The sequence below is a fragment of the Bacillus rossius genome, chromosome 15 (assembly GCF_032445375.1).
Source record: "Bacillus rossius redtenbacheri isolate Brsri chromosome 15, Brsri_v3, whole genome shotgun sequence".
NCBI lineage: Eukaryota > Metazoa > Arthropoda > Insecta > Phasmatodea > Bacillidae > Bacillus > Bacillus rossius.
Genome location: NC_086342.1, coordinates 1819591 through 1845121, shown reverse-complemented (window position 1 = coordinate 1845121; position 25531 = coordinate 1819591). Strand labels below are relative to the sequence as shown.

Below are 25531 nucleotides of genomic sequence, written 5' to 3'. Positions count from 1 at the left end.
TAATTGTTGTAATACCTGTATCCTTAGTTTTTTTTTTTAAAAACTCTAGATTACTCTTTATTATGACTGTTTTAGTTTACCATATATATTCCAGGGGAGGTTCACTATCGTAAATTTTTTTTTGGCACCCCTATACGTTTGGTATTTCCCCTAATTTTTGTGAAAGTGACTGTATATGGATTAATGTTCATACATGTGGGTCCGCCATCTTTTTGAGAAATAATTGTTGCATGGTGTGTGCGCTTCGTAAAAATTCACCGCCATCATTTTTCCATAAAGCACCTCAAGAAGTATAACTGTAAAATGTCTTCAACCTGAACTTGTACTGTCCCAGCACCCCAGCGGGGCAGAGAAGTCAGTTAGTTACTGTATGTGATCCAAACATGTCATGTGTGAGGGAAACAATTCACCATCAGCAACTGTAATTACAACAATAAAGTCTCTTGCAAAAACACTTTTATTGTGATGAATAACCAAGTCACACAGATCTATCACAGAGTTGACAAGTACAACGCTACGCAGCAGCTAACTTAGTAGCAACTACCGTGCGTTCTTCGTAAACCCACATCTTACTCTTACTTCACACAACACGTGAAACAACATAAAGGTATCAAAGTAGTAATACTGTAACGTGATAACAAACAATACAATATGCACAACCAACAGTACGGTAGATAATCTCTCAACATCTCAACGTGGTAACAATAGTTTTGTACACGTACACAGCCCTTTCTTGAAACATCACCTGAGAATAAACACTCCTGGAAACTTACAATTGCACGGTGAATATTGATAAAACTGAAATAATGCCAAAAAGCAAGTTAATACACCATAAAGAAATGAAATCCAACTAAATTCATGAAATTAATGAGCATTTATAACACAAAAATTAACTCAAATCACAAAAACCTGATTTTTAAATACATTAAATTCAATAAATATAATTTATTTTGCAGGAAATTTGTACCAAAATGTGTGTACTAAAACGATTGAAAATTTTTTTTTTTTACTCTTTTTATCTTGCAACTGTTTTATTAGTAAGTCAGTTTTACATTATGATGGTACATTTTCCAAACAAAAATACTTACTAATTTATTTTTATTGTATAAGTTCAATATATTAGACAAAATAATTTAAGTGTCATATTATTTTAACAATATGCTATAGTCATGAATAAACAGAATTCATAAAAATTAAAAAAAAAAAAATCAGAAATATCTTGTTTTTAAAAACGAAATTAGCCTAAAAACAAAACCATATAATCTTGTTCCTAATTATTTGATACAATTGTAAATAAAGTACCTGACTTACTTTTTAATTGTTCAGGGAAAGGCCATTAATGCAACACCTTCAATATAATATCCATGCCGGATTAGTGATTCTGCAGGATTATTGAAACTCTTTATAGTTTCAATAGGAACTAACTTTTAATTGTGAATGTCAAAAATCTAAACAAAAAATAGAAAAAAATTTAAATTTTGTATTGATTTGTATTGAAAATATAACAAAAAAAAAAGTGTTGATCCGATCACTACCAAACTTCACAGAATCACCCGTTGAACTAATCTGAAGATTGCCTGAAAATTTCATCAAAATAGTACCAGCCGTTTTGGAGTCCATAGGGAACATACATACACACGTCGATTTTTATATATATTGATACAGGTGAAAATAGTAGATGTGAAATGTAAGCTGCTGGAAAACTGGCAGTAGTGATAAACTCAGAGTGAACTGAAACGGAGTCAGCGCAGTAATGCCAAGATCAACAGTCAGCATCCAGCCAAAAGTGGTACCTGAACACGAGTGGCAGAACTGGGGTTGGACCACAGAATGTGCCGAGCCACGGATGCCGGATTAAAGACCTTCCACTGTACTGTTCAACTGATACCTGGATTCCAGTGCCCACCCATGTCGTGAAGAATGTATCAACAGATATAGAACTATCTACTGCTCATTTACTTCCAACAGGAACATCAAAATTGGTTTACCGATAGTTAAGGCCACTCCGAATTCAGTTAGCAGATGGTAAATGCCTTTCCAGATTCAATGTTAGAAACTTTAAATTGCTAAAATAATATTCACCAGTGTAAGTACGTATAGTTTCATTACCTATTAATATTGGTGAATTAGCTGCTGAAACTTTCGAACATATTGTTTTCATGTACAATGATTATTAGCTGCCAAATATTAGCAACCTCACAAATTAGGGACACACTTTGTACAGAACAGGTAAAGCTTTTTTGTGACGTTACTTGCCTTGAAATTCATAGTTGAATCCTAACTTTAAGAAGTCACATTTTAAATTATGACGGATAGTCAAAATGTTAATCTTTTTAATGAAAGTGATAACGTATGATACTTTTGCTCAGCTATAATTGTTTGCATGACACACACTGAGATACTCCTTTAAGTATGTTACTTTACTGACCCTGTTCTTACCAAGCACGGCTCCAACAGAATGTATGTTTATCTTTACTTAAATAGTTAAATACTTAAAATCACGTGTTAGATTTGTCTTCCATCAAAAATTGTATGAAAGTACCTGCTATAAAGTTCAGTATTTGAGACCATAAATTTTGTTAATTTTCCAAAGCAAATCTCTGGCTCATTTAGAGTTGTGCCTTGCAACTTCATCCTTCTTTATGCGACAGCCCCCCCCTCCCCCTCCCGGGAAGTCTTCACGGAGCCGTCTCTGGTTCAGACGATCTGTTACTTCACACACATCTTCCTTCTCTGCTCTGTCGTTACTGACGAGCTAGTCTAGTTCCCGAGCTTCAAATGCCATACAAATACCAGCAGTCACCAGGGGCATACGCAGGTGGGGAGGGTATGGGGGATATACCCCCTCCCCTCACCAATCCTAACCAACCTAACATTCCCACCAACAAAACAAAATAAACTGAAAGCAAACAGCAGGCCACGTGTAGCGCTGCAGGTTCTGCTGTCAGAAATTATTTAATGACAGATATTTGAGGTATTTTCAGTTGATAGTTCCTTCGCCATCCGTTTCGTAGCGCTAACGCGCTAGTGAGTTTTGTTTCATCTCGTGCGTTATGGTTGCTGAATTACCTATGGTTGAAACTACGACTGTGCAGGTATTACGATCTTGAAATCCAAAACGTTCTCCAGGGACGACCTCCCGAATGAAATCCTGCATACACCCCTGGCAGTCACTTGCTTATTTTACTACTTAAGTGTAAGGATGACTTTACCAGACAGTTGTACGTGCTTTCACATTGTTTAGTTCACCAGTTAATTGACTCTCGTTGAGTCTAGCCCTTCGTCCGAGAAGGAAGAGGCGGGGGGGATCACCGGACGGCAGAAACCGCGAGCATGCAGCACCAATCAGTAGCTGGGAAGACCCACTGCACGATGTTTACTGGACCACGAAAGTCATTTTGGTTCCAAGTCATGGAAGAGGGCTATAAAAATTCCCCTCTAAAAAAAAAGTTGCAAATTTTAAATGTTAGTATAAGTCATAGAAAAGTTTTCATTCATTTGAAATTTCTTGCTTATGTTTTAATCCTTTTCTGTTTTTATGAAATGAAAATGGGGGTATTTCTCCCGTCATATCTTGTGGGTGCCACAAAAACATGTACTGAATGTAAAAAATTAAGAAATGGGCATCCATCAATACACTGAGAAGTTTTCCTCGCATAGGTAACGAGTTAAATGATTGCAAGGCTTACAAAAGCATTTTAGGAGTTTCTGATCTCATTCAGATAACAAAAGTCACTAAACAAATAATTAAAAATTTTCAAATTCCTCAATCTTTGCTTTTGTGTTCTCTCCTTTTTGCTACCAGTTATTGACATGAAGTTTAATCCCACAGGAAAACTTAACAAAAATGAGTAAATATAAGAAGTAACATCAAGTATTGTTACTAACAAATAATTTCAAATAAGCCTCTTTTAAATTATTTTTGTAACTACATAAGCATTAGTGGAATATTTGCCTTGGAGCATAGTACTTTAATATATTTCCCTTAAGGCAATAATTTCAACCTTACGTTTGCTTGCTAATTGTATTACTTTAAATTCATTATATTTTGAAAATATTCTTAAGTGCATCATGATTTAAACATTATTGTACATTTCCAAAATAAATGTTTAGTTTGCAGCACCCAACCAATAAAACAATTGTGAAATCATTAAAAATATTTTTCAAAGTTAAATATTTTAGACAAAATTTGTTTTTCAGACAGACTGCACATGTTCTTGTACATGCATGATCACTTTTCATTTCAGAGTGAAAATTTAATATCCGAATGTGAGATGAACTAAAATGTGAAACCAGGCACACTCAAAATACAATGTCGTCATCTTGTCTGGACAAGTGTCTGCAGCGTCAAGGACGAGGTATCGGAGAACAGGGCATGTCACGGCCTGTGTCACAATCGGTAAGGGCGTGACCACTCACGAGCAATCACTACTGTCACAATCTGCCACTTCAGCCGCCAGCCTGTGATTCAGCAGTACAAAAAAAGAAAGAAAATACAGTTGTTTATTAATTTTTCACAAAGATAAGACAAAAAAATGAAACTAGAACAAATTCTATCAAATCAACATAAATCTGGCGGAATTTAATTTTAAATTTTCGTGCTAAGCATGGAATAAAAGCGTGTGCTACTTACACGTAAATGAAATCATGATTTTTTTTGTACTTGCAGTGGAAGCCCTTAAATTTTAAAGCGCACTTTTTTTAACACGGATCATGCTAAAGCTGAATTTCATAAAGTTCACATTAGCACATAAAGTGATTGCTTGAAATAACCATTCACCTTCAGAAGACACACAAAAAAATGTATGGAGACAAATACCTCAAGTCATGCAATGCCTGTCCGGTAAGAACGTGGGCGGACGTATTCCTTATTGCTACGTTATGCCATTGCTATAAAAAATAGGAATGATGCTCTGAACCACCTTCAAAGCCAAAAATGCGCTCAATTTTTTTCGTTGCAAACCTGTCCGCGCGGGACTTTCGCTCCGTGCGGGGGCCAAGTACAAACGAACGCAAAACTCTCTTTTATTCGTGTCCGGTCCACAGAGTCGACTACGGAGCGGACAGAGACAACGAGCAGCAAGCGGAGCGGACTAGCAGCTAGCCCGGTGCGCGCCATGCAAGCGTGCCGTCGGCGCCAGCGTGCGTGCAGGCGGGGTGAGGTGAGGGGGGCGGGGACGGCGAGGCCTAGAGCCTCATGCTGTTTGCGCACCCGTGGGACATCCGGAACTCGACGTACATGATGCCCGTGTTGTGCCAGTAGTAGAGGGCCAGCACCACGAACAGGTGCCACCACTGGTGCGACGAGCCTATGTAGTCCACGCGGCCTGCGCAACACACACGCACACGCTCGCTCACGCACACTCAGGGGGGGAACCCTCAAGAACCCTCAAGAAAACATAAAATTGCAAAGATGGTCAAAATTATTAAAATGAAATAAAAATAAAAATATTCGGGTTAGTTTCTGAGCATTTGTGATTTATTTTGTGTCCAGCAACTATCTTAGCACAAAAAATAAAATGATCTACAGCTCAAGTCTCTGCTCCGTTGGCGACCGTGGGCACGTAGTGAGCATTGTACATCACCAGTTTGCATTTTGATGGCACCTCCCTCGTTCCATGCAAAAATCTCACACACACACACCCGTAGAAGCGTGACGGCCAAATAGTGAAATCCAGCGTAATTGGTCCAGATGTATTAAAAGGATGCCACAGTAGTTGTCGTTGGATCACTCACCTCCAGTGCCATGGGTTCCTTCAATGTGTTCTTTCAATGCCCTGATCTTATCTCTTTACCCTCGTAACTCCGAATGAACCTGATGTGACGAGACGTCCAGCCCAACGTTCATTCATCCAACCATCAAGGCAGGGTCCACTTAAAAGAACCTTTTCAACTAAATAATTACGAGAACCGAGCCAGTCCCTGCCGGAGGCCTGGCTTCATTATGACCTTTCTGTAAAACGTAACAGCAGTTTACTTATTCACAGATTACATCACCCAACAAGTGTTACTTCGCTATCCTTACAGATCTGAGAATTCCAATATCATGCCATTTTTTTTCCGAGCGTAGAGCTCTTCAGTGCGGAGGTAGTAGTACAATCAGCCAAACTTGATTCTCTCTTCATTAAAATTTGTCATAACTCTAAAATAGATTGTAAATATATTCTCGACAACACTGTATTCAGAGTTCCACAAATTCTCCGTCGCCTAAAGTCTACCTTTTGTACTCTTTACAAACAAAATGTTGTTATCTATAAAATAATTTCTGATTATAACAAGCTTGATAACTCTGTTTAACTAACCAGTTATGACCACACTTCACATATAATTTCTTTGTTAACTATTAACTTCTAAATTTCTAACTTAACATTCCAGTGGTATGTTTGTGTTGTTTTAGTATTGTGTCTAATTATGTTATGTGAAATGTTTTTAGATTGTCTGTTTTGTTCTTTGTGATTTGCATTCCTTATTGTAATTATGATTTATGTATTATTGTTTGTTTTATTTTTATATTATATTTTTTGTTTATTTTTGGTTGTGCATATCCTTGCAGCTCTTTACTGAGTGCTGGTCTACATGTGACATTCTGTAAATAAATAAATAAATAAATAAATAAATTAATGACACCAAAAATGTACTGAGCACTTGTAAGCACTGTCAACTCTTATACTGAATTATGTACATACTGAAGGCATACATAATTGCAACTATTGAAGTGGACTGCGGCAACTTCGGAGAAGCAAAATCACAAATAGAATAAGAAAATCGTAGTGGTTTTTAATTGGCCCAGTGGTATTTTTTTTCAGGGTGATGTTTTGTCAGCTTCTTACCTATAGATTCTTTCACGTTACTCCATGTTGCCCAACCAGTAAATGGTAATTTTGAGATTAGAATCTACAGGATTTAAACAACAGTTAAATCATTTTCTAAGTCTTCAAGAAAATGTTTCAACAGTCTCTACTGGTAATGACACTTTAGTTCGGCTTGGATAATACGGAAACTCAGTGAGAGAAGGGAAGGACTGCGACTCAAACTGCGAGTGTAACAAATCAATCAGTCAATCAAAGACTTTGCTGTATGTAAATGTGTTTCAGTTATCAAATTTCATGAATGTAGTTTGATTTTTTCCCACAAAGAGATTGTTTTTTTTTGTTACTTGCTACAGTACAGTAAGTCCTCGATTAATGGACAGGTTACGTTCCCGGAAGTTGTAAGCTGAGCAAAATGTCGATTAATTAAATCACGCTTCCCCATAAAGAACATTGTTAAATGTCCTGAGTTATGTTCCTAGATCTTCCAAAAAATGCCTAACACGCAATGTATAAAACTTTACGGGCAGTGCGGCGCGGAATGATGTGTCCTAGCTCAGCCAAAATATCAAAACCTTGTCAGCTCGGATAAAGCAAGAGGGCAGGTTGTTGTGACTTCGTCAAGAGTGAGGGCGAGAGAAAGGAGAACTCTTGGAAAGGCCAGTTTTCACACACCAGAGATGTGACAGTGCCATGTGGCCTGTCCGTAACTTCACAGACTGTGGTCTCATATTGATTTATATTCACAATGGCTCAATGGACCCTGTTTCATCTGTCTTTCTGGCAACTACGCTCATGGATATGCACTAGATGTACGGCCTAGAAATGAGAACATATCTTCTGCAGTCATTCGGCGGTCACTGTACGGTGATGGCGACAGTACGGCTTGCAGCAGCACGCATACACTCCGGGTGAGTGGAAACAAACCCTTCAAATTCCTAGAAGAATATTTACAACCTCATTGGTTGATTCACGGGCCGGCCATCGCATGTGGGGAAACTCTAATTGCTGAGCCTGAGACCTAGTTTATAGAAGTTGTTTTGGGCCTGTCAGCGAGATAGTAGCTTTCATAGTACAGTAAAAGTCCGTTATAACGTAAATTTATAACGGCGCCAAAAGTTTATGTTATAGCGAATTTTCATTATAGCCGAAATTTAAAATTTTTAATTTATTTTTGTAGCATTTTAAAAATATATTATTTTCTCGCTTGTTTTTACTATGGAAATTCACAACAAAAGTAAAGGAAATATACATAAAACTAACTAAAATAACATTTTTAATCTATATCAGCACTTTCCGACTGCGAAATATGAGACCGCGTGGCCGTGATAAGGCCGTCACGCACATCGTGGCTAAGCGCACAGCTGTTTGTTTACATGGATGGGCGGGCGGGTCACGCAAGGTCATGCCGGCCGCTTCCTGTCACTTTGACCGCAGCTGGTTTTCTGGAGACGTGCGCTAAGCTGATGATATCGGGTGCATATTTACGGAGTTTTGAATACAAAAAAAATTAAAAAATCTCTAATTACGTTGGACAACCATACAAATTATATAAAATAATTTTTCTGACAATTGGTCAGTAACACAAAAATAATCACTCGTACAGACCCTTGAAAAATAACACACAATTAAAAATCACTTTTTAAAAAACGAATAAATTTTTGTTTGCCTTGATTTCACTAGACTTTCGGACAAAATAAATGACTGGACCTCTTGGAAGTTCATCAAATCTTTCGTCGTAGCATTTGTATGCTGATAAAAACGAGTGATTGTCTCATCATTGACGTTTTCAACGGAACAGATACGTCACTTGGTTCGTCGTCATTATTGTTATCATCTTCAGATGCCGCTTCGTTTTGTTTAGAAAAGACGAGCTCGACAAGTTCCGTGTTCGTCAACTCCCCGCACGCTTACGATGCAAGTGTGAGACGAGTTATGCTCATTTACAGGCTACAATCGGCGTGATTCTAAATAAGTAATGCTCGCAGCGGGCCCTGTCTTGCTTTCGTTGCCGCGAGGCAAGCTATGCTCGCTGTGGGGCCCCACCTTGTGCGGTGTTGCCAAGACGGCCACGTCATGCGCGTTTCATTTGCCAGACGCGTGGAATTGTGCGAAGCTGTTTTTCATTTATTAAGGAAATTGTAGATGTTTTCTCATTGTTTTTGACCAAAATTACAGGTGTGTAATCTATCGCTATAGAGAGCCCACGCTGCATTCGTTATTTCCGAAATTTTTATCCTACGCAGCATATAGAAAACTGACGGTGCCGATGGCAATTATCGTTATAGCGGACTTTACGTTATAGACCGTATTCGCTACAACGGACTTTCACTGTATATTGGTAACATAGCCACATTGATTGTGAGAAGTAATAAATAAGCTATTATCAGACTAACAAACCAGTGAAAATTATTTCACTTTATTTTGGTAGCCACAAATCTTGTGGTGTGGAAAACCAGAAATTTTTGCATGTCCTACTCATTTATATATAACATGACTTTTTTTTATTACAAAACAGCATTAAGTGTTTTTTACACATTTGAGATTTACTAAACAATTAGCTGCCAAGTAAATAAATCAACACTATTAACCTAAAACTTTGTACTAGAACCTCTATTCCGAGATTTTTTTTTGCTAGTAGTTAAGGGCCCATCCAACAGATAGCGTCACATGTCGCGTGAAACAAGGTTTCAGTTTCCACTGAAAGAGTTGCACTTCTGTATCTCCCTCCTTGTTCTGGGGCCACAGTACTGTCACGACACTGGTGTGCGTACATCGGCTTGGCTTGAAGTGAGAAAGCACTCGCGACAAGTGGTTGATCCCCTTCCGTCGTTTTGTTGGGAGGGTTGGTTAAACAATGGAGGGGGGAAAGCTCACAGCAAAACTTTCCTCTTCCCGTAACTAGAGGCAGATTTATTATGTTAGTTTTTCATCCATATGGCTACGTAGAATTAAACATGTACATAATAAGATTTCATTTCGGGTAAACACACCGCGAATGCACAGTGCCTGTACGACAAAGGACTAACTGTTTGGAATAGAATGGCTTGAGTACGTCACTTCTGGCAAGTTGGTGAACGACCTGTACAGATATCCTGGTTCATAACGGGACGCACAGGCCAGTGGAAAGGATGAGTTTGGCCATTGTTTTCTTTGCCAAGCGCACCGTAAGTATTAGCGCGGTGTCTTACCATCCATTTTATATAGGCACAGGAGAGAAGATACGCAGACATTCTTTTAAAACAGTAGCGTCATTACTCGATAATCACTATGTATACGTGCAAGAATTATTTATGTGTATAAGAAGTGTACATACTATACAGGTTATTCAAGAAGTACCAACCTCGCCCGTTGTAATTTGCGACGCGGAAATCTCAGCAGTAACTAGTTTGACGCCCATTTACTAAATTTAAGGCAAAAATATAAAGCATACGTTATGAGAAATGTCTGTTAAACAAGTATCCATTAATCAAGGCCAGGACTTACTGTACCTACTTGGTATCTCTGACAGATAACAATTTTAAATTTATAAAAATACCAAATATCTATTAATAAAATCAGCACTACGTTAATTGTACACAATGTAGGCCTACCTAACTTCATCTTCAGATGTTGAAATTTAAGTGATACCAATTAATTTTTTTTTTTCCAAACATTATTTTTGCCATAATTAAATTTTTTCGATACACTTCAATAGAACTAGGGGATGTTTAAGATATAATTATTTATAAATAGAGACCAGAAAAAAATTCGCGAATTCATTTCGCGATAGGCTAAAATACAAATAGTTATACCTCAGTGCTGCCTCTGCTATTGGCTCACAACTCACCTGGATGACTCTGGGCCAGTGAGATACACCCCAACCAACAACGCTTTATCGAATCACAGGCTGCTACGTTGGGGCGTCTCACAAGACAGCAGCCAATGGGTGGGTGACATTTGACCGAGAGTACGTATGTCTATGGAGTTCATCCTACACAGTGGCGTAGCCAGGATTTGTGTATGGGGGATGTTAAGATGCATGCCCCCCCCCCCCCCCCACCGTATTAAAGCGGGGGGTCCGGGGGTCTTCCCCCGGGAAAAATTGGATTTTAAGGTGGAAAATAGTGGTATTTTAGCAGTTTTCGGTTCTTAAATTTAAATATTGTAATGGTAAAATTTTTATTAATTTTAATATGAAATTTGTTTGAGTGATGAATAATAAATTAATTAAAGATTTGGTGCTAAGGGGGAGGGGGGGGATTTGAACCCCTAAAACCCCCCCCTGGCTACATCCCTGGTCCTACAGGTCATTGAACCCGCCAATTTTTCCGGTCCCTATTTGTAAAACGTAGAGTGAATGTGTGTAGTATGTTGAGCAAGGCTTGTTACCTGAGAAAAACCTCTCAGGGAACTTGGAGATGTAGATGAGGAACGCGAGGCCGCTGATGGCGTACATGCCCAGCACCCTCGGCAACAGGAGCTGCAACACACACGGCACGGCGCGCTACAGGCACAGCACACGGCAACAGCTCCGACGGTCCACTGCATGCTTCACCGTCTGTCGCAGTTTGAAACAGATGGCACGTTAAATTATAGCCCGGCAAAGTTCACAGCTTGTATGTATCATCTGGTGGTATGGAGTTTTCCCAAAGATCTAGTAACGTTTATCTATCTGACTCTTCTGTAATCATTTCTGACCACTTCTCTCAAATTAAAATTGAGTTTTTGAATTTTACTGTAATTATATATTAAAGTTTCCTCCGACCCCCTCACCCCACTTCCACCACACTATGCAGCCAGGGCCATCGAGGACAAGTGGAAATTGCAGGGAGGCCGGGGAAAATCCCTGAGGCCCAGGTACCAGGGGCGGTCCGATTGTATTTAAAGATTTTTTTTATGCTTGGGTTTACCCTGACATTCGGACAAAAATTACAAGTCTATTGCTAACAGAATTAATGGGAAACCTTACAAGTTATGTGATATGCATAGATCACATTTACAGTGATATATAGTAGGGCCTTAACTGCACGTCGATGTTTTATGCATGGGCTCCACCGTATGTTCATGGGGCACACGGACCCAGGGGAGACTAACAGGACTACGATGTCGCCCTCGAGTGGAACAACACTTGAGTTATCTGCCGTGAACCTCAACCCCCCCCCCCCCCCCCTCCCAGACCTGGTCCGCTCCGGGCTTCGGACACACTTGCACGAGGATCCTAGGCTCTTAGAGGCGTCCCACACGCCTGGTACCAGGGGTGAAGAATGATACACGCCTCACGTTTATCAAAATTTATTCGACATAGTCTATGCGCTCCTTACACATCTGGCTAAATCACTACAAAAAGCCTCAAGGCACGAATGTGTATAAGTAGCAGTCTGTCACCTCGTGACCGTCAAGTTTCTCACGCGTTATTTTCAAACTACCATAAAAGGGTTAAAATGTATCAACTATGTCAAGTGCTTATTCTCTGTCCTTTCCGTGTTGGAAAAGTTTCACAACTGTGTTTCACGAAAACGTTGCATTAAAATTCTGCTTTGAAATTTCACTCTCATCACGCCCAAAGAAGTATCGCTTCAACAACCGACATCATTTCAAAGGTAAGCACCAACAAATAAATATTAATGTGGTAAACCGTTCATGACACTCATCACAGCGGAACTTCACGCGAGAAGGACTCTTCGCATGTTTACTCCTCTCATGTCTCCGTACATCATGAGCAAAAGTCATATCGCAGTAGCTGCATGGGCGTCGCAAGGATATATTTTTTGGGGGGGACTGCAATTGATTTAGTTGTTGAGGAATATCCATCCCCTGGGAAAAAAAAGCGGGGTGTCCGGGGGTCCTCCCCCGGGAAAATTTGGGGTTTCAAGGTGCAAAAAGGTGGGTTTTAGGCATTTTTCTTTCCTAAATATTCTAATTATAGTTGGTTACAATGTATAATTTATTTTTTCTAAAAAAATATTTTCAGTGCACAAATTTGTAAAAACACAGTTAACATATCTGCACATTCGGTATTGGACCTGATTTTGATTTTACACAAAGATTGAATTAAAAAAGTGCTCACGTTACCACGATTGGACTAAATGCACCATGCACAAAATATGGGTTGTATCACGGAAATCATATTTTTAACATGACTACGAAACTAAATATATGTATATTATTGGAGGGGACGAAATTGAAGACTTTTATTATTGGGGGGGGACGTGTCCCCCCCGGTTGCGAAGCCCATGGTAGCTAGCTGCGAGGTCACGTTGCAGTGAGAGGCGGGGAGGGTACCTGCACGACGGGGTTGGCGAGCCCGCCCATCACGACGGTCCAGTGCAGGGTGGGCACCACGCCGTAGGCCGCCCACGCCACGAACACCAGCAGCTTGCTGCTGGCGTCCACCTGCAGGCGGGGGATCTGCAGCACCATGGCCAGCGAGAAGATGAGGCCCACCGTCACCAGGTAGAACGTCTGCCAGTGCTGCAACACGAGCCGGCTCGCGTCAGCGCATCGGGCCGTGTCGGTCCCTGCCTCGCCGGCGCTGCCAGCGGCTTGCAGGAGTGACGGTCCGTGTCCAGGGGCGCAACAACAGAGGGAGGGGGGCAAGGGTATTTTGCCCCTCCCCTCTGAAACCTTGAAGTGGGGGCAAACGAGGGCAAAGAAAGTGCTGTGTAATCAATTTTTAGATAATAAAACTGCTCAAATAGCACCATTTTCCACCAAGAAATACAAAATTTTCCCGGGGGAGGACCCCCCGGACCTGCCGCTTCAATAGGGGGGGATAGATGATTCTTTATAAAAAGGTATATTTCCCCCCCCCCCCCCCCCTTCCTTTGGAAATTTAGTTGTTGCACCCCTGTCCGTGTCGCAGCGAGAAACCACCCGCCCTCGCCGTGCTTCACAGGAGCGAGTGTCGGATGTCGACTCCGAGATGCTCCCGCTACCCGGACTGCATTGTGCTCATGCAGCGACAGCACACGAGAGAGAGAGAGAGAGGGGGGGACAAGTAGAGAGTAAGAGAAAAAACAATGGAGGAAATAAAATTATCGAAAGAGAGTTAGATGGGAAGAGGAAGAGAAAGTAAATTGTGAAAGAAAGAGAGAGAGAGAGACAGAAAAAAAAAAGAGTCAGGGAAGAACATAATGAGAATCTCCATTGCTTTAATTTCAAAAACATTTTTTTATATATAGGTAGACAAGATTTTATGGTTTTATTTTTAGTCCAATTTCGTTTTCAAACCAAAGAATTTCAGTGTGATTGATTTTGTTTTTATATAAGCTGTTTTGTAATGAATGCTTACTCCACCAAAATAGTGGTAAAATTTATATGCCACATTTTTACGATAAACTAATTCGTAATAATTGGATCTAAAACAGATACATTCAGAAAAATAAAAATAAATTACTGAGTTTTAGTGGTTTGGAAGTGATTCAATAAGAGATGCACAATAAAACAGATTAAATTAATGTTTCTTATCCATGCACTTTTGTACAATTTTTTTTTCTGGAAATAACTAAATTTCCTTGAATTTCAAACATTAAATAATTTTATTTTTATGATTTGAATTAAGTTTTCGTTAACAACTGTACTTTCGGTGCTTTGGTGCAATTTGGTGTTATTTCGGTTCCATCGCAATTCATCTTATAACATTGTCTCTATTTCTAAAGTCTGATGTCAGTGACAGAGTTATGTATCATTCCGGGACTCCAACATGACAGCACGCATCATACAGGGACCACAAACCAGATGATGATGACCACAGAATAAACAGGAGAAACAGATTGACCACTACGAAAAAAATCAAATAAATATATTTGGATTAAAACTCTGTTTCTTGTTGGTTTTTTACAAGTAAATGTTTTATGATTAAATCTAAAAAAAAAAAAGGGGGGGAAGGGGAAATTGTGTCAGAATTAATAGTGTGAAAATTGATTTACTTAATTAGGGCTAATGTTATATGGAAAATAATATACAATAAATTAAAAATATTAACTGTGGTGTTTAACATTTAACCCCTTCAAAAGTTTATTTCACTAACTAAGTCTCCAGAATCAATACATATTGTAATTTCATCCATATAAATACATGTTAAAAGTACAATATTTTGGGGAATAGTAACAGGATAGGTATGAAGAAAAAAATTTACCTAGTAAAATTTATCAGTGTTTAATTGTTTCTTCGAATATTTTTCCTTTGAATATTGAATCCTTCGAATACCGGTACTAAGGATTTGATGGTATTTGAGGATTTGATTAGCCCATTCCTAAAAATAATCTATAAACCTAATTTTTTGCAAAACCACTTTTGTCACTGAGATGGAAACGGTTTTGGGCAGAGGGCACACACATCAGTGTCAGTCAGAACTTACACATGAAGCCATAATTGGAAACTACACTCATGGCTTCAATAAGTCGTTAAGTAGTGTAACTGCTTTTTCTACAGTTCTGCCAACATGACAAGTGTGTAGGCCATCTTAAGAAGTGTTATTGAACTGCTATCTGGAATTTTCCAAATATACCGCCTCAGTTTGAAGTACACACTTTCACACTTCAATTCAGGGTTTGTGGTCTGGTGTAGTTATTATGACACTCATAGTTGTCCACGTGAACAAACCAGGCATTTATTACCAGCAATTACAAAATGGCAAAGCTAGGGATGTTATTATTTAAAAAAATAATTTGCAAAAATATTTCAGAACTGGGGGTAAATAAAATAATAATTCAAAATAGTAGGAAACCAAGCAACAAGCAGGGGTTGTAGTTAGAGGCTCTGGGTGTTTAGAACCAGAGGGTGCAGGGGTGTCTCCATGAAGTAAAAAAAAATTGGCTGTCTGTAAAGTCGGTTTACGGACGATAGTTTAACGTGAAAACGTCACAAAACATTGATGAAATGATTGCATACTTTTAGGAATAAAAATTGAATCATTTTTATTCAATTACTATCACTATTTTGTATGGATACGAAGAAGGAGTGAAATGAAATCTACAATTTAATTGATAAATTTACTTTTATTTGCACTCATTAATTCAAATATGTTTATTACTTTAACAAACAGATTATTTTAACTATAACTTTTATACATGTTTGCTATTTAACTACTTCCAATCTGTGTCATTCTGTTAAGGATAGGACGATGATAGGAAAAGTAGGAAACGAATGGGAGTGTTTCAGATTTAATGTGCCTCGAAAAAGTCAAATCGATGGTTGTTCCAATCGAGTGGAAGAGAGATAGATGCGGCGCAATCATACAATGAGCGTAACGGGACACAGCATAACGGGACAATGTGCGCAACAGGACGCTTTTTCGTGCGTGCAGCCGGCATTCATCGATTTATTAGACGTTGTCACGTCATTAAAAATAAATGATGCTGGAAGAAACAAGAATTTAATTACCAGCTATCTTTTGCTGACTTGCATTTGGTTTTTGATAATTCACTTCAGTTTCCAGTCGAACATTAAATATAAATAGTTGGAGACAGCTTGCTTGAATCATGTAGGAAATATCTTTGAAAATGTTTCAACTTTACAGAGTAAAAAAAATCAGCATGCTACTGTGAATAGTAGATATATTTCGCATTGTATTTATTTTTGCTTAATTTATTATAAAAATGATTCTGTGATATAAAAAAAAAGCTGTAAGAATATCTTTAACTACTCGAATGCACAAAATATTGCTCACATGCAGCATGCGACTTTTGTGGAATGGGGTGTAGGTATTCCCGTGCTGCGATGCCCTGATGGTGCTGCCATTTTTAAAATGGATAACTGGAAGTGGCGTGTGTTTTTTTTATTTCCTCCATAGAAACAACACTCATTTACAGGTTGTGTGCTGTTTCTCTGTGTTGATATTTTTTTCCAACAACTCTTGACTGACTTGATGTAAGTTTTTGGACATATGCCATTGCTAAGAACTTTTTCTGTTGAAGAAAAACTAAAAATTAAATAAATAAATAAATAAATAAATAAAAATACCCAAAAAAAAAGACAAAAAAACACACAAAATTAAGCAAACAATTGCTGTTGTCAACAAGGATATGAACACCACCAAATATTCCATAACAGGAATACGGTATGGTTATTTTTAGTTTTTCTTCAACAGAAAAAGTTCTCAGCAATGGCGTATGTCCAAAAACTTACATCAAGTCATGCACTCCCATTGCACAAATCTTTTAAAGATAACAACCCTTGACTGCTACACTTTCCGGGCAAAAATATTGCAATTCCTTTTTTCCTGCAGAGAAGAAAGAGTTGAGGTTTGGTTCGCCAGGCACCTGTAGACCTCACCTTGTGGCACCAGAAGGCATAGTAGACGCCCGACATGTAGATGGCCAGCAGGCTGAGCGCGATGCCGAACAGGTCGAAGGACAGGAAGCAGACGTAGTCCCTCTCGGAGCGGCACGAGAACGTGTGGTACAGCGACGACAGGATCATGCATATCTGCACGGGCACACACACACACACACACGTCGTTCGTCACCTGCACGCAGTACAGAGCTCACAGCGAGGTCTCATTCATCTAGTGGCCAAGGGCGTCGCAAGGATATATTTTTTTGGGGGGGACTTCAATTGATTTAGTTGTTGAGGAATATCCATCCCCTGGGAAAAAAAAAGGGGGGGGGGGGGGGTCCGGGGGTCCTCCCCCGGGAAAATTTGGGGTTTGAGATGTAGAAAGGTGGTTTTTAGGCATTTTTCTTTCCTAAATATTCTTATTATAGTTGGTTGCAATATATAATTTATTTTTTCTAAAAAATATTTTCAGTAAACAAATTTGTAAAAACACAGTTAACATACCTGTATTCGGTATCGAACCTATTTTGATTTTACACGAAGACCGAATTAAAAAGTGCTCACATTGCCACGATTGGACTAAATGCACCATGCGCAACTTATGGGTTATATCACAGAAATCATTTTTTTAATATAACTATGAAACTAAATATATTATTGGAGGGAACAAAATAGAAGACTTGTATTATTGGGGGGGACGTGTCCCCCCCGTCCCCCCCGGTTGCGACGCCCATGTAGTGGCAGACACAAGGAGGAGGGGCACAACCCAAACCCAGAGAGGAAGTAAATTTTGTTCTACATTTATATAATATACTTATCAAGGCTGGATGTATAACTATTAATAACTAAGCCTGGATCTAATATCTAGACTAAGTTATTAGTATCTAAAATTTAAGTCTCATTTCCCTGATTTTATTGGGGAGGAGGTATTCAGATGTCTGGTTCCTCCCCCCCTCCCCCCCACCCAAAGAAGTCAATCCTGTATCCGACCCTGCATTTATTAATCTCTTATTAACATTATTGAAGTTCTGTCCAGACGGTTTAAAGTGTCCAATCCCGGCATGTATTAACACAACAAATAGTAAAACACATGCAGTACATATACAAACATAAGAAGAACCCACAAAACTATATATACAATGTATTACAAACCTACAAGAAATTCAAAATAATAAGGCTGTTGGTAGTTTCTGTGTATTAATTATTGGTAAATAATATATTTTTGATTGTTAATTAGATTATTATATAATTATTTATATTAAAAACATATTTATCCCTTTATCACCTGTTAGACGTTGAATTTTACAAAATGGTACTAATTTAGTTGGTAGTTTTCGTATGTTACTTATTAGTACAAAATATATATTATTATGCTTGATTAGATTCAGAGATATAATATTTTATATAAAATCCTACTTTCCCCTTTTTTTTTTAACTTTTAGGGGTTGAAATTTATAAAATTGTAAAATAGAACTGCCAATAGAACATCTTGTATCACTTCACGTTTTTGTCATCTGTGTTTCTAAATCACCGGCCTAACAACAATAACCTAACAGAGCAGCACTAACGACAATCAGTTCACCAAAAGGCTAGCGTAATAGCAGAAACAAGAATGCGAAGTACAATCACGATAGGTCTGCTTGGAATCATTATAAGACCGGAAAATGTACATCTGAGCTTGGAAAATTATTAAGTGATTTAATTACAGATAATAGTTTGAGAATATATATTTTTTATTTATATATCAATAATAAAAATTAAAATAAATTTTCCTTTTCAGTATTAGTGAAACAGTGCAGTGAGTTAAGACATATATTTTTGTGTGAGTAGGAAATGTTTTAGATGTGTTCAAAGGAATGATGCGGTGTTACAGCGTCCTTCACAGCGGCCCTGGATGAGCCACATCTCAGGTCAGGCGGAGAGGGGGTGGGGGAGGGAGGAAGTACGTCACCTGAAAGCAGACGAGCAGGATGGCGACGATGAACTTGTCGGTGAACGAGGCGTGGATGTTCAGGAGCACCAGGTCGTACAGCGTCAGCCCCATGAACAGCATCCAGCCAAAGATGTGGCTCCAGATGTTCACCGTCTCGTTCGTCCACCAGAACACGCTGCGCACACACGCACACGTCCCGCTCTGTCTCCGGAGATGCTCGCCGCACAGCGCGGAGGGGACCAGAGGGGCAGCAACTGGCCTTCGAGGTCGGTTTGGTTCTTGTTTTGTTTTAGTGCTACTGTACTGAGTGTGAAATTTTTACAGAATGTTAATTACTTTCAAAAAATCTGATAAAACTAAAGTTTTGATAAAGCTTTTCAAATCATAATTAACCTTTAAAGTATGTGTGTGTGTATATATATAGGGAGAGAAAGAGAGACATCTTGGAAACAGCTCAAATGATTTAAATGAAAAAGGTGCTACATATTATTGAAAACTATTCTTGTAAATTCATCACGGTAGTGCTTTTACATTATATTTATATAATAATTACTAAACACATATACATATAATTACTAAACATTATCCAACAACAGTAAAATGTCATGCAAATGTTCATTATTACGTATGATTTCATGCAAGACCTATTTCACTCTGAAGCAAAGTTTATAAAACACCTGCTCAGAAACCTTTTGACCAAACGATAAATGCAAGTGAGCTATTGAAGTAAATTCAAAGGAGAAACGCCACAATTAACAGTAATGACAAGAAAATGCAGTAACCAACTCGGCGGGCGAGACTGGGCCTTAAGAGCAAAACCTACTCCTGAACCGTCTTGCAACATTCTCGCAAGAGTAGCTGCCGAGTCACTGTCACTACATTCTTTAAACCATCGTTGAGGAGTACAGGCCACGGTGTGAAGGAGAACAAGAGGACAAATTGCCCAACCAACGTGCGCTGTGAAGAGGAGGGACAAAGCAGTCAAGTTTCTTGTTAACTGCAACACTGCGCCCATGTTGTGATGGAATGTATCTTTATATGCACAGCCTTACTCAGTTGGTAAAAATATGGCTTTTTCATTGTGTCCGAGTTAAATATTAATTCCAATATTTACCATAAAATAGGTAGGTACACATATAACTTTAATTTTTTTTTTTATGATTAGTCAGGAATGATCTGTGTGCAATAACATAGTCCTAACTGAAGTTTGTCTTCCTAAATACCAACCAAAAAAAAAAAGGCCAATTTAAAAGCTGCAAGTTACCTAAACATTAAAAATGATAATAAATACGAAAAAATTATTCAAAAATTTTTATTGGTAGCTTCACCCCCCCCCCCCCCCCCCCGGCGCAAATTACTTAATGTACAACTTTTCAAACCCAATTTAAAAACTCTAAAGACAGTAAATGTTACAGTAGCCATTACTGTGTGACCTGCACATACTGCTTTAACTTGTAAGGTTTCCTTCCAAATAAATTCTATAAGCAATAGACTAGTATTTTCATCCCACTCTCAGGGTAGAATAATTATGCATTGAAATAATCTCTGAACTTAAACTGGCCCCCCTGGTTGCCCTCTCTCCAAACCCTGGTTGAGAAACAAAAAAAAAAATTTTGTAGTCAAAAACATACAAACTTCCTTTTTTGACACAGTCGATCTTAGAACAGCATTTTTACTGGGGGAAGAAGAAGAAGAAGAAGAAGAAGAAGAAGAAGAAGAAGAAGAAGAAGAAGAAGAACCCTCTTTTGTGTGAAATACCTGACTTTTCATAAAGCTCCCAGCTCTCACAGTTTTCCAAACTCCTGACAGAGGGTGGTCGCACGGGCTCCGAGCGTCGTGAGACGTACCCTGAGGTGCGGGCAGGGCTACCACCCCCGCACGGCGCACTCCCATTCCTCACTTTTGTACTAAGAAATGTAAACCAAAAATAAAACTGCAGTCTCTCTGGGATTGGTCAAAATGATCAAATTGGTTACTACATTTCCTTGTCGTTACTGTTATTGATGCACTGATGATGTAAATTTAGCAAGATAGCTTTTTTCACATCACCAGACATTTCATTAAACATTATTTGCAAAGATGCAAAATGCCACGCAAATAATCCTAGCTATGGAAACTTGGTGACTTAACACAGCTCTGTGGTAACTCTTGGTAAAAATCTAGTTTTCAAAATTTGTAATGGAGATAAATTTACAGGTACATAGCCCGTAAGTAATAGAAATGTTTGAAGGAGGGGGAACCTTCGCGTGAAGGATGGAGCATTAAAAAACAGGTTTCCCACACCATGTCGGTTAGTTCTTGTTATTGCTATTTATGTTTTGTATACTTTTCTTGTAAATTTATCAAAATAGCTCTCTCGCATGTATTTTGATTAAAATTTTCTTTAAACATATTATTAACTAATCTAAGAGCAGGTTAATCTAAGAGCTGTAAAACATCACACAACTATTTGTGTCACCATCAATTGCAAGACAGTTTACAACTTGAAAATAAAGTTAAGTAAATATCTAACGAGCAAAACTGGCCAACAATAAATGCAAGAGAGGATTGATAGAAAAATATAGTAATAAATAGTAAAGATGGGTGAAATACCGATTTTATCGAAATCAAAAACTCAAATTTGAATTCCTGGGAGTACCACAAATATACACCTTGAATTTGAATATGGGTGTCAAGTGTTAAAAATAAAATTATGTACAGTAAATAGAGACAAGAATTTATGGTTTTGTTTAAAGCCCGATTTTGTTTCTTAAACAGAAGAATTTGGTGCTATTGATTTTATATTTTATAAAAGCTGTTTTGTAATACTTACGTCACCAAAATAATGATAAAAATTATATACTGCATTTTTACGATAAAATAATTTGTAATAAATTGGTCTAAAACATATACATTCAGAACAATAAAAATAAATTATCGAACATTTGTGGTTTAAAAGTAATCCAATAAAATATGCACAATAAAACAAATTGAATAAATTTTTCACATCCATGCACTTTGGTACAATTGTGTGTCCGAAAAAAAAAAATGACATTCCTTGAATTTCAAAAATTAAAATGTTTAAATGACACTTGATTCCTTGCTATAACTTGCATTTTGGTGCTACATGTGTGTTGACTTGCAATTCGGTGTTATGCTTTAATTGACATGTATTTCAATGTTATTTCGGTTTTATCGCAATTCACCATATAATCTTATTCCTTAACAATAAATGAAAAATTATAACTATGGCGTTAAAACATTCTACCCTTTAAATGGTTGTAACAAAACCTAAGTTTCCAGAATCAATACATACTGTAATTTTCATATAATTACATGTTAAAATAACAATATCTTGGGGAATAATAACAGGATATGCATGAAGTAAAAAACTGTAGTTGAAATATTTCGGAAGGATGAGGATCTCGCTAGTGACATAGCCAAGATTATGTGGAGGGCGGGGGGTCCATATATCCATTAGGCCCAAAAATTTTTTTTTATGAGTGGGTTTTATTTTAGATTGAATTTCAAAATAAAATTTATTGTACCACTACAATCTCGAGGAATAAGAGTTTTCGAACTCCAACGTTAACACACGGATATATAAGTAATGATTAGGCTTGAGATCAGAAAAACAAACATTTTATAGTCATTATCTAATTAATTTTTAGTTTGTTCTTACATCAAAAGTTTATAATTTTGTTTGAACCAGTCAAATACATGTAGATAAATGTTATTAAATAAATGAAAACATTGTCAAGTGTGTAAGAAGACATTCTTAACAGTAACACGCGAACATACACACCAATTACAAACATCACTCCTGCAGCGTCTGTGTATGAAGTATGTCGGGCTGAAATGGAGAAGAAATACGTTGTTGTATAGCCCACTAAGGATTACGGTATCCAGGGGCGTAGCCAGGGGGGGGGGGGGTTAGGTGTTCACCCCCCCCTAGCTACAAATCATTAATTAATTTCTTATTAATCACTCAAATTTCATATTAAAATTAATAAAATTTTTACCATTACAATATTTAAATTTAAGTGCCGAAAACTGCTAAAATAGCACTATTTTACACCTTAAAATCCAAATTTTCCCGGGGGGGGAGGAGGGGGGGACCCCCGGACCACCTACTTTAATCTGGGGGGTGGGGGGGGGGGGAAATGCTTCTTAACACCCCCCATACACAAATCCTGGCTACGCCACTGACGGTATCCTCCTAAAACAATCTCCATGTAACCTTCGGTAGCTAATTGTGTTGTTCTGTCTTCGCTGGTGCTGTGTGCCCCCCCCCCCCCCCTCCCTTGGCCCGGCGGTGCGCTCACCTCTCCAGGCACATCTTGGTGGTGAGCAGCCCGCGGTAGCCGGAGCGGATGTAGGGGTTGAACTGGAGGTAGGAGGGGGCCTCGTTGAAGTCCAGGAGCGGCCCGCCGAGGGGCGTCTTGCCCGTCGCCGCTGCCGCCCCGTTCCAGAGGTCGCACGCCTCATCCTTCTGCAACAAGCGCCCGCCGCTGGTCCTCACCAACATCTCGGGGGGAGGGGCGGACAAACTCACACTCCAGTCTGAACCTGTCCTTTAAATTCAGTTCATTTTTTTTATAATAATGTATTACCTGCCGCTAGTCCTGACCAACATCTTGGGAAAGGGTGGGGGGGGGGGGGGGAGAGAAAAAAACTGGAGGGGTAACAAAAAATTATATTCCAGTCTGAACCTGTCCTTTAAATTCAGATAATTTTTTTGTAACAATGTATTATTTAACATTTTTGGTGCTACTCTACGTCTGTATAAGTTTAAGCTTTAATATCTAAAATCAGGTAAAAAAAAACATAGTTTTTACAACGACTTCTTTTGAAGATTGTCGAAAAAGCATTAAAATAGAGGCTATTATAATTTTTTTTTCTTTTTTTGAAAATTTCGGACTCTACAATTTTAAGTTTTCCGTACCGCACCCGAAACCTCCGGTACAGTTTGCCCTCGCGATTGGTAGCTGGGTCCGTCACTGTTCCAGCTGCCTCACTGCTTTCTGCGGGCGCTTACAAGGCACTGAGGGGAGGGAAAATACACTTAGATGATTTCTTTTTATACAAACACAATTATAATTGTTAAATATGTAAATAAATTTGCTATTCATGTCAAACTACTGATGCAGCCACAATGGCATCTTGCTCACACCGCTCACTCACCACCAAGAAGTTCAGTTTAAATCCTGTTGAACCCTACATTTTTTTTTTCTTTGCCGTTAGTAGATGTTGCAGAGAATTGTTGGGGTTTCACTCAGTAATGCAAAATTTGCCCTAAGAATTAATATTACTTATTTTATTCTGCCAGTGTTTTTTCATAGCAATTTAATTGGCATGGAAACCTAATTACGTGTATGTACTGCATAGCTATATTGTTGCTCTAACTAAATAAATAAACCAATCAAAAATGTTGAATCTTGTATGCATTCCAGTGACCTTCCCCTCCCACCAGTAGCGGATCCAGAGGCGGGGCTAAGGGGCTCAAGCCCCCTCCAAAAGCATCTGGGTCCACTATTTTAGTGTTTGCCTTGATAAAGCCTAGCCTAGCTGGGTCAAGCCCCTCCCAAACCAAAATCCTGGATCTGCCACTGCCTCCCACCCCTTGCGTTGACTTGTGAACCACATACGCACCTACTTAGAGGATACTAAAACAAGTGTTAGACCTGATATCACTTTGAATTTTACATTTTAAATTAGCTTGTAGTCAATGGTGGACACAAGGGGAGTGGGGTAGGTGGTTATATATAAACTCCCTCCCCCCCCCCCATTTTGAAGTGAGGAAAACATTAGCAAAATATCAGTGAAGGCAGTATGTTGTTTTGGGCTATGCAAGGTGGGCTGTTACAACACCTGCAATTTCAACTGCGTGTCGCCTACGACCACTACTGTAGGCCCATGTGTCACTGTGTTATGGTCAATAGTAATGTAAGGTATTTTGTATACACATGTTGAAATTTTTTTTTTTTTAACCCCTCCTTTCCAACCCCCCGAAAAATATTTCTGTATCCACCACTGCTTGCATTTTTCAAGATATAAAACAATCTCTTGTTAATGATGTATTTAATTAATTCCATGAAGAGCTAAGCAGCTTGAGGCAGGATTAATTTTTCAAAGGTTGAATACACAATGTGAATGTATCTACGTACCTACTACCCTCCCCACAAAATTAATCAATAAGAATTAACCAACATGTTAATTTTTTTACATTATGGACTGAACAGGCACAATACTTAAAAGGGGAAAATTTTTATTTGTGATTTGGCCATATTATTGTTTGGCAAATACACCAGGAAATTTTGGTAAAGTATTAAGTAGGACAATATTTACGTAATTGAATATAAAAAAGTTTTTTTTTCCAATAAATTTTATGGTAATCATGCACAATCAAACTTATTAAAATTTGTTACAGCCAACCATATATTTAACATAATTATATTAGTCACACAGATTTTTCCTTATACATTTTTACTATAAAAATGTTTTAAATTTTTTTTATGCTTATATAAAAATAAACGTGTAATGCATAAAA

General features: G+C 38.4%; 1 protein-coding gene across 3 annotated transcripts in view; it reads right to left on the bottom strand.

Moving 5' to 3' along the window:
• Positions 1 to 439: 439 nt before the first annotated feature.
• The window catches only part of LOC134539340 (progestin and adipoQ receptor family member 3), a 50674-nt gene continuing 25582 nt past the window's right edge, over positions 440 to 25531 (bottom strand). For 2 of the 3 annotated variants that reach the window (XM_063381284.1, XM_063381285.1), the window contains 7 exons: positions 23307 to 23473; positions 19021 to 19177; positions 17067 to 17219; positions 13074 to 13262; positions 11181 to 11271; positions 5213 to 5327; positions 440 to 4461 (listed from right to left, as the gene is read on the bottom strand). In XM_063381284.1, coding sequence (XP_063237354.1) covers positions 4416 to 4461; positions 5213 to 5327; positions 11181 to 11271; positions 13074 to 13262; positions 17067 to 17219; positions 19021 to 19177; positions 23307 to 23473 — 918 coding nt within the window. In that variant the 3' untranslated portion in view covers positions 440 to 4415. Of the gene's footprint in view, positions 5328 to 11180; positions 11272 to 13073; positions 13263 to 17066; positions 17220 to 19020; positions 19178 to 23306; positions 23474 to 25531 lie in introns of all 3 variants that reach the window. The other variant, XM_063381283.1, reaches the window with a different exon arrangement.